Source organism: Apis florea, unplaced genomic scaffold, assembly GCF_048593485.1.
Source record: "Apis florea isolate Af1SG1 unplaced genomic scaffold, ASM4859348v1 contig_3367_pilon, whole genome shotgun sequence".
Classification (NCBI taxonomy): Eukaryota; Metazoa; Arthropoda; class Insecta; order Hymenoptera; family Apidae; genus Apis; species Apis florea.
The window spans coordinates 6,790,989-6,804,570 of record NW_028256746.1 but is presented as its reverse complement, the minus strand read 5'-3'; the positions used below and the strand labels follow the sequence as shown (position 1 = coordinate 6,804,570).

Below are 13,582 nucleotides of genomic sequence, written 5' to 3'. Positions count from 1 at the left end.
AGAAAAGAATAAAAGATGACGCATCGAAAGAAGCTCGGGGCGATAAAATTTTGAATTTACCGAGATTTCGTATTATTCACGCGATGGAAAAGTTTCTTCTTTCTTCGAATAGTTTCAAAGAAGCGTATTTAATTTAACCGTCGGTTGTTAACAGGGATTCTAATTACGTTAAAGGATCAATTTAACGAGAACGAATGCACGCTCCTGCCGAATGTAACGTTACGAGGATGGAAAGAAACTGCGGCAAAGAAGGTTCAAGTTGATATTTTATGATCAAATCCATCTTTAAAATTCACCAAAGTACCATCTCCCCGCGAAAATCCTGCAACTTGGAATCATCTTCCATCCATTAAATCCTTCAACCTCTCTGTTCACCTTTTCCTTCTTATTCTTTCTTTTTTCTTCTTTTCGTTATCGAATAAATGGCAAAAAAAAAAGGAGGAAGAAAAATCGAATGAATATCGTTCCACGGAAACCCCCTATCACCTATATCCCGGCCACAGGATCGTGAGCAATCAACTTGCAAATCATGCAGTCAATACGAATCGTTATCACGAGCCGGGAGGTGGAGACTTAAGCTCGTGCGTCACACCGGGCAGGGAACGAATCCGTCAGGGGTTGGTGTGCAACAACGTTGGGACGAAAAGTACGTCCATTAAAACAAACGTTAATTCCCATGGTGGAACGACTCGCAGCGTGGCCGTTACGTAAAGCTGCGCGTAGTAGTACCTACTGGCCTGCATGCACCTACATACGTTTCGTACTCGACTGGAACAGGCGTACCGTCATGAGGATACATAACGCCGAATTTGGGTTAACTCTTGGACCATGCTTTGTATACGGAACATGGGAATACTCCGGTTGATGGTTACCTTGTTAATTTTGAATCACTCTGGCCAAAGTTTGAGAGGAGAAGTTTTTTTCGAACGTTCGAATAAATAATATTTTCATTTGTCCGATCGTATTAGCTATTTACTTTTTAAAAAAAAGTATTTAGGAATTTTTGTAAATGAAATAGAAAAATTGCGGAGCGTTTACGAGTAAAGAAATGGAGTTTAAGTAAAGATTTAGCCTTGTAAATGTATGTTGTTCCACCAAGTTTTTTTTTTTTTTATTGCATTTAAATGCGAGTAAATATCTTATATATATTTATACCTTGTAGATATATTTTCCACCCGTTCTTTGTATTATAATTTACAACCATCTTACATATGAATATATGTATTACCATTACAAAGTCTTTTAAGATTACAATACATGTATTTTCATGGAGAATCGCGAGATCCGGCTCGGAAAACTCGATACAAGGTCAATCTATACTTCCATACAAAGTAACTACTACCTCATCTTCGATCCGACCCCGTTTCATCCCCCCGTTTTATTTGAAATCGTTCAAGAAGCTTTACTTTTACCTCCCCGGGTCAAGCTTAAAATGTTGTTACATCGGTGGAGGGGGTGCAGGTATCGAAATCGAAGGATCGGCGAAGACACTCAAAGAGCGACCACGGTGCTAAAAGGGAGACGGAGCGTGACGGAGGAGAGAGTAGACTAAAGGGGGAATTATTGGAGGCTTTAAATATTTATCGAGTCGTGGGCCAGCCCACCGTCGGCGGGCTTTGACAAAGAACAAGAGGTTGCTAATGAATCCAGTCGGCCGGCAGTAATTCCTTGTTCCTTCCCGTCCCTTCTTTTTTTTTTCTTTTTTTTTTTTTTTCCTCTTTCACGAGACAAATCGGAATTTAAGGGAAGAGACGAACTTTTCCATTTCCCAATCCCCTTCTCGATCTTCTTCGAAAACCCCGATCCCGATCCCCCCTTTATCCACGCGAATTATTCCACGCTCATAATTCTATGCTCGCTCGAAGCAAAAATAACAAATAGAGCAAAGGTATCGCCCCATCGGGAAAAAAGCTTTTCCCTTTTCCCTTATTTTTTTCTTTTTTTCGAAGCTTCGTTTCCCGCGGAAGGGAGCCGACCACTTCACCCATTCGAGCTATCGATTACGTCGGAAAAAAAAAAAAAAAAAAAGAAAAAACCGGGACGAACGAATTCGAACGACGTTCGACGTCCGTACAAGGAGATTTCCAATTATCGGGAATAAGTCGGTGGAACGCTTGGAAAGCGAAATCTCAATGGGAGTCCCATTGATTTCTACGAAGGAAGAAAGAGAGAGAGAGATAGAGAGAGAGAGATGAAAGGAGGGGGAAGAGAAGCAACAGCTGAAGAGAAAGAAAGAAAGAAAGAAACGGAAACCCGACTCGAAGAAGCAGCGTAGAATTTTTCATTTTGACGAAACATTCGCAACGCGCGGGAGATTAGAGGCGAGAGAGAGAGAGAGAGAGAGATAAAGAAGGAGGAAAACGTGTTGCGTTCGCGCTCCACGAAAGATAATATCTGCCTTGCATACTTATCCGCGATGAGGGGATTCGCTCGCGTGGAATAGGGGTGGGATTATTTATCGTCCCGAGTCTCGACCCCAACCAACGCGATAGTCCTCCTCTGGTCGCCGTGGTATAGACTAATGTGATTATACGATTTATCGTTTTGTTTGCTGATGACTGCGAAGAGACTAATAGCCTGGATGTTAATAGCAAATGGAAATGGTCCCGGGTAGAGAGGGAGGAAGATAGGGGTAGAAGGAGAGATAATCCTGCCTTGGAATATATAGAAGATGAAAATATGACGGCTTTCCGCTGCTCTCGAGGTTTTGTTTGTTCCGAGATAGCGATGGAAATTTTAAAATTAAAAAGAAGAAACCTGTATTGCACGCTTTCGAAGGAAAATCTCTTTCACGCGTTCACACGTTGCGTGATATTTGAAGTAGAAATATCTCTATTATGAAATTTTCATCAGACGGGGAGGAACGATAATTTAAACATTCTTCTCGATTAATTCATTCGCTTTTTATTTTGATCTACGTCTTTTCTTTTTTTCTTTCCTGGAACAAGTTTTCGCGCGAGGTATATCGTTGAAAATTTAATTTTTCTCACGATTTTATTCTTCTTTTTTTTTTTTTTTTTTCAGATAGACGGAATTCTTGGTCCCCGCTATTGTCACTTACCACGCTGCCAAATGGGCGTGCTGGCCGGGTTGCTGTCCACCTCGCATTTCAAGCTGACGGACATCCCCTCGACGATCGGGATTCCAAAACCAGGTAAACGCGTTATCGCGAACGATGGAGTATCTGAAACAGGTATTAAGCAATTACTGTCAGTATCGATCGTCGAGTGTCGATCGCGTATCCGTGATTAGAAGATAATATCTTTCCAAATCTTTTCTCCGATTCTTAATAATATCTCGACCGATTTTTGAATAAAAATTACAAAAATTTTCCAATTAAAAGGAGCAAGAGATTTGATAGAGTTGCGCAAATGGGAAATTTTAGTAAAGTTAAAAATTGGCAAAGTTCCAAATCAACGAAACAGAAAGAAAATTTAGTTTAAAATCTCCATTCGCGCAAAATATCCGTGTAAAAGATTTACGCAGTGGACAGGGATCATTGTTTATTAAATGGCGCGATGAAGTTAGAACTCTCGATAAGACCAGAGCTTAGCGTCTTAACGCAAATTGCATAATAATGAGGTATCGCGAAATTTCGTGTCGTCGGGTGTAGCTTGGGACGTAGGCTTAAGGAACAAGATTTGATTTCGCGCGTCCTCTATAGAAATAAATTCTCTTTTTACCGAGGAATAGGGAAGAAAAGTCGATTAAGGGAGTCGGGGACCACGTTACAAAGACTCGTTGTTCCTGTTATTAATACAGCGACACGAGGGAAGAAACTTTTATTCGAATCCTATTAACGATCCTATTCGTTTGTATTTTCGCTCGTAAATTTTTGAAAAATTATAAATTCCATACTGAACGATACAAACTGAATATTGAATATGAAAAAGAAAAGAAAAGAAAAAGAGAAATTACGATACGAATAATTTTCACACACACCACGTAATAAAGTCTTTCGTTCAATTCCCAATTACCCCTGTGAAAACAATACCCGAGGCTCCTGCCTGATACGACGGTTGAAATCGGGGGTGGCGACAAAGAACGACAAAGGACGACAAAAAGCTCGGGAGATAAAAATGGGAATATCGAGCGGGGAACGAGAGGAAAAATCGCGCCGCCCCGTAATAACCGCCGAAACGAGCCACCGCCACCGCCGCCGCCCCACCACGGACATCAAGCCTACTAATCGGCAAAACGGAACTGCGCCTCTGACGAACGACGCCACCCTTATACGCCATCCTCTTTGTGGGCCGCGTTCCTGCCGCGCTACTAGCGTTCCTTCCGCGTCATTAACGTCCGACCTCGAATCTAGGTGACAGAATCGGGACGCGCGCTTCTCTACGCGTGTTTACGTACCCTAACACACGCGAGATGGAATCGGGGGAGGGGAGAGTTTCGGGGCCGCGAGTAATTAACGAACAGCGTTAGGACAGATCGAAGATTTTACGCGCTCGTTAAAATCCACTCGGTCCTTCGTTTCATCCTCGTTCACCCTCGTTCTCCTTTCCGATGCTCTCGACGCTTGGTCAGATGGATGACGATGGTTCGATTGGTAGGGGAGGAGGGGTTGGCGCCTTCTCGCGTGAAATCAAAGTTTTCGTGGCGCCGTCCGAGAGCGTTTGGCCGAGCGCGTTACATCGCCCCGTTCGTTCGTTAATATTTCAGAGGGGCGGCGACGCGAGGCTGAGAGAGGGTGTCGAGGTCGCGAAATAAATTGGTGGTTCGGAAGGAGGAAAAGGAGGCGTGGTGGTGGGTGGGTGTTGAGGGTCGAAGGAGAGGCGTTGCAGGAGAGGAATGAGGAGACGAATCGCATTGGGGGGAGGGAAGAGGGCGAGAAGAGGTTTCCAAACACGCGAAAGAGGGAAGGAAAAGCGAAGGAAAAAAAAAGGGGGCCTTTCCCTCGCCTCGACTACCGGATGGCTCCAAGTTATTCACTCGGCTATAATAGTGCGGTGCTGAGACAATGCAAGCTTAATGAAAGCCTCGTCTGTCCCTTCGTCTCTCCTCTCTCTCTCTCTTCGTCTCTTTCCGGCTCCATTCTCACATTCTTCGTCACACCCGCTTTTATCCCTCCGTCTCTGTTATCCCTGCTCGTCTCGTCGAGCGCCGCCGCCCCTGTATAGTCCCGGCGCAGTGGCGTAAACACCAAACAAAGCAAACAATGAGACACAGAAGTGTCCCACAGACCTCGATCGCTTAATGAGAACTTTAAAGCGGCTTCGCAAACTACCAGTCTGTCTGTTTCAGACAGGATCACCCTACGATCTATCTACACCGAACTTCCCTTGTGTGTGTGTGGTGTGTGTGTGTGTGTGTGTGTGTGTGTGTGTGTGTGTGTGTGTATGCGCGCGTGTATCATAGATAGTTTCGAGAATATCTATCTGTGTTGAATGTTCTATACAACGAGGATCATCAACGCTTTCTCGAGATCGAATTTTTCATTTCTTCGTTATTAAAAAGAAATATATCGAAGCTTCGTTGCCGTTAAAATAATTCGTGATAATAATCGCGCTAAATGTATCGATCGTACTCCGTATCGGCGTCTATATAAAAAATATTTCCACGAACGAAATATATAATTTTTCCCGGCATTCCCCGTTCGATATCCACGAACGAGCGAGAACATTCACATGTAACCGGTAATGCAAGGGTAACCGTTCATTAAATAATAGCGACACGTTGCCAGAATTGACCCAGGTATTTCTAAAGCAGCCACCGTGCGTACAAACACACACACACGCGCGCGCGCGCGCACACACCGCAAACACACGCTCGCAGCGGTTGCCTTACGTGTTCTCTCTCCCAGTTTGCACTGCGCCCCCACCCCGAATAAATCGCACGTCCGGGACTCGTTCGAACGCGAAATTCCTGCTCTATTTCTCCTGCGCGCCCTCTGTAATTCCCTTTACGCCGGTCATGAATTAACGGCGAGGCGAAAACGATGGCAGATTTTTGCACCGCGCTCGCTTCGCCGACGCGAAGGAAAGGGGTGAACGGCGAAGAAGAAGGAAGGGGGGCGTCTTCAAAGAAATTTTTCCACCGAGGCTCGGTGGAACGCTCGTAAACCTTATACGGGCCGTTAAGCAAACCTATACATCGGCCGAGGAGGAGGAGAAAGGAGGTTTTTCGCGAGCAGCTACGTTAAAAAAGAAGCGACGTACGAGTGCACCATCCGCTTGTAATTTGTATCGCGAGATAGCTGTTGTTGCCAGGAACCGTGTTGCGGTCAAAGGGAATTCCTCTCGTCTGGAATTTCGAAACGAGAGAGAGAGAGAGAGAGAGAGAGAATGGAAAGGGAACAATGAGAAAGGAAGGGAGAGGAAAAAAAAGGGGATGAATCGAAACGAATGATCGATTTGTTTTCCTTATGGATGGTGTTTTATGATATAATTTATCCTGGAATCGATTTTCGTATAATTGGATTGCATAATTGGTAGTAAACGAAAGATTTTATTAAGATGATTTCTTTGTTGGAAATGTTTCACAAATTTAGCAAGGAGAAATTTAGCAAGAGATCGGAAACGATTGGGTATCGAGATATGATTAGTCGATGGAAGAACTTTGTATTGGAATGAAAGGGGAAAGTTTTGGATGGAATCGACACTATGTATTCTAAGCCAGCATCGTGATGCAGTGATTCGACTTTGTTATTAACGAAACAATAGGCGAGCGCAAATATTTGCCCGTCACACGTTCACCACGACGAACGCACGAGGCACGCGCGTTCTTCCCGAATGGAAACTATCGCGAAAACTCGTTTATCCGGGAAAAATCGTGACCCGACTGTTAAACGATTCTTTGATGATCGAACGTTGGTATGTTGAAGTAGTGCTGTGCAAATTAAGCATGCAACGTGTTACCATTTCGTATTGAATTTAGTTGAGCTTTTAACGATATTACGAAATGGATGTTCGAAATGATTGCAGTTAACAATTTTGGAGGGAGATTTTTGAAAAAGAAAAAAAAAAAACAAAAAAGGAAAGAATTTTTATGTATGGAAACGGCAAGTTGCTATCTATTTTCGAGATGAAAAATAAAGAATAATTTTATGAATTGTATCGCGATGTTGTAACGAAAAAGTTTACAAATAGTTTGTTCAAATTCAAAAAGGCGGATTCTATCCAATCAGATGGAAATGGATGTTTTCTGCGTGATGGAAGTATCGATTGTACGAAATCGATCGATCAACCGTCGAGTGAATCGGACAGTTAACACTCGGTAATCAGCATGCATCGTTGAATTTGTTTCAAAGGGATACGTAATCCGGTGTAAAAACACATTCCAATTCCTCTGAAAAACTGTGCTATTGTCGAAAGATTTTAATTCTTTCAAATAGGAAAATAGCAAATCAAATCGCGTTTTCTTTTTTGTAATTTTAATCTCTTAAATAAATAAATAAATCGTGATGCGCATATAAAAATTCAAAATATAATTTACAAAATAAATAAATTTTCTCTTTACTCATTCACTCGTTTCTTCGAATTACGTACGTAAAAGATTATTTATCTTTGTGACAAATTCAATCATCTTATTATATTTAAATGAAATCCATATGGATAAAAAAATAATTCAAGCGATACAACTCCATTTTACAACGACATAGGATACTCTAATGTTAAAACTTTCAGAATAATCAAACGACAATATGAAGCAATGAAATCAAAAAAGAATCTTCTTTTTTTCCGATATTTAAAAAAGAGAGAAAGAGCAAATTATCTTTTCAAAAGATAAAGATCGAAGAAACTGACTAACTACGAAGAGAAAAAACGACAATTTTTATCATTCGACAAAATTAAACGGAATAGAGGGAAGCAATTTCACACATTTTATATTCGCTACTCGAATTCGGTGGAACGTTCGCTTGGAAACGATATCTGGAACGAGAAGAGGGCGTAATTAAGCGTTTCAGTTCTATCGGACGATTCCATTAAAGGAATGCATTATTCTCACCCATGGGGATGAGGAGGGGCAGATCGACGGAGCACGCAATGCTCGCCTCGTAACCAAGTTTAAGTTCTAGTTTATTGGATCACCGACGGTCACCGTGTCGGAGAGCTAAGCCTCTGAAACGCGGCGTGAACTGTTGCTCGATTGTTACGGATATCCGGCGCGCCGGTTTCTCGACCATTTCGTTCAACGCTTCGTTCGAGCTTCGAGTTTCGTAATCGACTCGCTCTCTCGTCGCGCTCTCGGGACGAATTAATGGGGGACACACGGAACTGAAATACACGTTTCGCGTAATAGTTTCACGGTTTAAAAGCAAGTGGCGTAGTTTTGCATGTTTTAAGAGGTCGGATGGTGTAGTGAAACGGCCGAAGGACGTATAACGGTTTACGAATGGTTAATTAGGCAACAGTTTAATTGGGTAAGGGGTTATAATGTCGTTGTAAAATAGGGATGAATAAACGAGGAAGGATGTTTGCTCTCGTGAATTCAGCGGCGAGGCTTGCTGGCATTAAATGTAGGGAAACCTAGTTAGGGGATGATTCGTATGAATAAGATGATTAGGCAAGAAGGTACCGTGCGCTATGCACGTTATTATTGGAACGCTCTTGATGACAATTGTGGGAATTTAAATGGCGATTCGAATTTATTAACGATATTGTATTAACGAGAGTATCTTGCTTTTTATTTTTATTTTTTTTATTAACAATGAGCGAATAAAAATTATAACAATAGTAGAATGGATCTACGATAAGAAACACACCTCTAATGACGTGATTCCTTACGCAATGGAAATCTCTGAAACGAAAGAATATATCCTCGAACTTCAGAAACTTCTATTCCTCGAAGTGGTTCGAACCAACCGCAAATCTTCTCCACGGTCTTTATTTTTCTTTCATAATAAAAGGCACAGTGTAAAAAACGTATGATGTGATGCGATATTTCTCCTTGCCATAAAAAGAAAGAAAGAAAGAAAAAAAAAAGAAAAAGAAAAAGATCGTAACGCTTATGGTATACGCGAGAAATATGAAACGGCGAGGAGAAGAAGAGGCGATCAAGGGGAAGGCGATAAAGAAAGGGGGGAGTGATACGAGAATGAGGAAGGATTCGAATAAATGATCCTGCGAATCATAGTGGTAAGTAACTTGGACGTAGTAGTAAATTGTAATCGTAAGTTCGTGCAGTTTCCCGATCTGAAGTTTGTAGTTAGCCTCCAAGGTATTATCCGGAGAACCGTTGTAGCCTTGCTACCTGGCTAAGCATTCTCCTGTTTCTACCTAATTACCAAGTATCAAGTAAGCTTCATAAAGCTGCTATTAATCTTGCTCAAGCAACACCGAAATCCATAGAGTATCGCGACACCATCCTGAACGTTCGCACGATCCATTCAATGAGAATATCTCCGTTTCGAATTTCCAATTTGCAAAGTGACGGTCGAATCTCGAAATTTTAGAAAATTTCGAAACGAACGAATGGAGATATCGATGGAGAAATAGAAAAATTCGATCGATTTATTTTTTTTTTTGTTAACGTTGTAAATATCTGCGCAAAGCAAAAGGCGTGTAATCGATGCTAGTAGTACGAGTCAACGAACAGATCGATCCAAATAGTGGTCGAAAAGAAGGAAAGCGAAATTTTAGATTTCGAAACGAGTATAGAGATATCGAAAAAAGTGGATCGATATTTATAAGTATTGATATCCGTGCAAAGTGTAAATTTAAACGCGTGTAATGCTAGTAATACGAGTCAACGAATAGATCGGTCGAAACAGTGGTTGAAAGGAAGGAAAGCGAAATTTTAGATTTCGAGAGGAGCGTGGAGATATCGAAAAACGTGGATCGATATTTGTAAGCGTATCTGTGCAAAGTGTAAATTTAAACGCGTGTAATGCTAGTAGTACGGGTCAACGAATAGATCGATCGAAACAGTGGTCGAAAAGAAGTAAAGCGAAATTTTAGATTTCGAAACGAATATAGAGAAAAATTTGGATCGATATTTGTAAGTGTTAAATACTCGTGCAAATTTAAACGCGTGTAACGCTAGTAGTACGAGTCAACGAGATCGGTGGAAAATCGATCGAAAGCAAACGAAAATTTCAACTTTTCGTTTTGCCCCATAATTTTTCTCTCCCCCCCAACTTCTGTACGCGTACGGAAAAGTTTCATCCGGAGATAAGATATCGTAATACCAGCGCATTTATCTCCCCCGTACACTCCTTCCTTACATTTTAAAACCCGGTGACTCTTTCATAACCGACCCATTCCTCTCGGCCACAATCGAAACGACCCTTCCCCGAGAGGAGCAGGAGGAGGCAAGATCTCGCGTACGATTTCCATTTCTGCCGGCGACAGCGGCAGACAACCGATAACAAGCCGCGCACGCGTTTCCGCGGCGAACCGTAGAACGCATCTGAATTCACGGCGCGGATCTCGCGCCCTCGTAACAATTTTCATTAAACGACCTCAATACCGGGGATTGTACAGTTGAATGTGGCGTTCATCAGGCCTCGGTGGAACGTCGGTGTCGAGGCGTGCCTAGGTCGGAACGGGCCGGAAACGGGGGAGCGATGTTATACAGGCAAAGTTGTCCCCAACCGAACGAAGGAGGCGCGGCGTTGTTTCGTAAATTTGCAAAACTTACTTTCGGCTTCGATCAATTCCCGTCGCTTGCGAGAGTGTTCCTGTTATTCAAAATATAAGCGGAAACGAGCGCTTGGATTAAAAATCAATCGGTTAACCGGTTTTGGAATCGAAGAAAAAGAAGAATGAAAAGAAGTAGTTCGTATATATAAGTTGAGCGAGTACTTTGGAGAATTGTGACTTTTCAGAGAGTGCAATCGTTCTGATGGTGGCAAAACGGTGGCCACCGCGGAATATAAAAGAATATAAAAGAAGAATCGAAAGAAATACGAAAGTGGAGAGAAATTAAAGATATATATATATATGTGTGTGTGTGTACACGTATTACGTGTATATAGAGAGAGAGGAAATGATGAATCCGAGAAAATAGAGTCGATAGGAAGGTACAAAGCAAATCGTGGTGTCCTAATTAGAAGATAACATCCGTACTTGTGGATACTCTCGAACGTGCGATTTACGAGATTGTCACGAGATAATCAACGAACGAGTTTGCCACGATCGCGTAAGTTCTCCGCCGTTACTATGGAAATACCTTCTCGAAACGTCGCGATAATTAACCCGGGTCCAATTGACATGGTCCAGAGAAAGCGCGATCCATCTGGGGGCGTAACGATACACGCGTGCACACGGCGTGCAAATGGGGAGGGGTTGTATCGTGGAAGAGGGCAGGGGAGGCACGATTCAAAGGATCGGCCGTGTTGTATAATTCATAGAGAGAAAGGGGAAACGAAGAGAAAGTTGGGAAGGAAGGAAGAAAGATGGAGAAGGAATACAAATAGGGAGAAAGAGCGAAGAGTTTTGTGGAAAAAGGTTGATGAAAACCGTAGATGCGGGCCAATGGGGATATAAGACTATCGAAAAACGATTAATTCCGGAAGAGGATGATCGGATGAAAAGCGATATTACCCGGGGGAGACCTTTAATTCAACCTAATTGCTCGTTTATGCGAATCTTTGAAATATTCATGAAGCTTTATGAGAATTTTTTATCCTCGCGTCGCTCCTTTTGAACTGTATTCCTCCAGGAGGGGTGTTTCCTCCGCGGGGATGGCAAAGGTATTACGCCAAAGGTAAGGTCCAGTTCAATCATTCGAAAAGAAACGATTGATGGTAATCTATCGAGAACTCGACTTTTGGACGACCGAAGTCGTTGAGAGAGATTGAACAGTTTTTACGAGATGAAGATTTTTCGAAGAATCGTAGTTTCCATAAGAAAATTTCAACTTGAAAATTGTAAATCTGCTCGATAAATAGTTTTTTTCGATGATTTCGTTTTGGACTCTAAGAAGGAGTATCTGATTGATGTAATTATAAACTAATAATAAAATGTTGGAAGGTTTTTGTAAAAAGGAACGGATGAATTGTGACAGCTACCAATACATTTGAGACATTGATACGTCGCCTACACAAATAAATTAGGCGATGCTCGGGATGGTATTTATTTATTGAAAAAAAGTAACATGTATAAAATTCGTTGATTGTGAGTTTAAACAGCGGGCGGAAAATAACACGAGATCGAAAAGTAGATGTAGATAAAGACGGAATCGTGGAGGATATCGAGAAATAAAAATTTATGAGGGAACAGGATTTCATCTGTATCGGCCGCATCGAGTATATACATGGAGAATCGCGCGAGAAAGGAAAGATCCTTGAGAAACAAAGATATGGAGAATCGTGTGGAGGGCATGAATATTTAGAAAATTTCGAGGAAAGAGACGCGGAGTAGTACTCCTTTTTCCCCTTCTCTTCTCCTTTTTCTGGCTCTCTGGTTCATCGGCAAGAAAAAAAGCGAGAGAGAGTTACTTACGTCGAGCGATGGTATCGGTTAGGTGTGGTGAAAAAAAACCACAGATAGTTAGTTCCGGGTTTTCTTCCTTGAAACAAATTGCATTTAAAGAGGAACAACGCCGGCGGAGCAGTTAAATCTAATTGGATAGCTTTGAGCCAGTTTTTGCGGCCGCGGCCCAATAAAACGTCGGCAAGGGAGGGGGTTGAAGTTTTCTAGCCGAGCGGGTCGCGCAGGAAATCAAATTGTTAGAGCGTGTTTCGCAAGTGTCGCGATATTTCCTGCGTGCGCGACCAACCTTGCACCGGATCAAACAGATTGGATTTTCACTTCGGTTTCAGAAACGTTGACCTGCAACGGGATACTAGCGCCGGGTGACCGGTCGAGAGAGACTGGCCCCGAGCTATCCTCCCTTTTAGAAAATCCTTTGAAAGGGCACAACAGCCATGAAATACAGGTAGTACCGTTTCAATTAATCGACTAATGAAATGGTTGGGAAGAAAAAAAGAAAATAGATGGAAAGAGAGAGAGAGAGAGAGAGAAGAGGACACAAACGTGGAGGAAGTCAAAGCGTAGCGAGCAAACCTTTCAACGTTTCCGCGCTGATACAGGGAAGCGGGCAGTTGGCCTCGAGCGAGCTTACATCGTTTGAATTTTCGAATGGGCCGAATACAAGGGGAAAGAAAAAAAAAAGAAAAAAGAGAAAAAAAAGAGGGAAACGAGAAAACGTATCAACGCGCGTTGGTGTATGCGTGGTTGGGATGGTGGATGGGAAGAGACGCAGAAAAGAAAATCGTCAGCGCTGTTACTTTAACGAAGGATCGTTCGAGCATCGGGGACGATCGTTCATTTTGCGCGTACGCCAGCTTTTCTGGTGTTGGAAATTACGCAACTGCTGGTTCAGGAGGTCGATGTGGGTAGGGAGGGTGAGGAAGGGACGACGATGGTGGTGGAAAAAGTAGGGAAAAAGTAGGGAGCGGTGGAACAAGCGCGGGAGTGGAGATAGCTCGACGTCGAGCGAAGGAAAAAGGAAGCGGGCGACCAGGAAGGAAGCGGTGAAACTGATACAAACGCGACGATACGACGAAACAAACGAGAGAGAGAGAGAGAGAGAGAGAGAGAGAGAGAGAGAGAGAGGAGAGATCGAATACGGCGTGCTTTGCTCGCTCGCTTTGGGCCAGTTGGTGCGGAAAAAACGCTTGCCGGTGACC

At 42.7% G+C, this 13,582-nt stretch overlaps 1 protein-coding gene across 2 annotated transcripts in view; it reads right to left on the bottom strand.

Annotated features, from left to right (window-relative positions):
• The window catches only part of tei (irregular chiasm C-roughest protein teiresias), a 310,935-nt gene that overhangs the window by 82,119 nt on the left and 215,234 nt on the right, over nucleotides 1–13,582 (bottom strand). For both annotated transcript variants that reach the window (XM_086912166.1, XM_086912165.1), the window contains one exon: nucleotides 3,062–3,184. In XM_086912166.1, coding sequence (XP_086768292.1) covers nucleotides 3,062–3,184 — 123 coding nt within the window. The remainder of the gene's footprint in view (nucleotides 1–3,061; nucleotides 3,185–13,582) is intronic.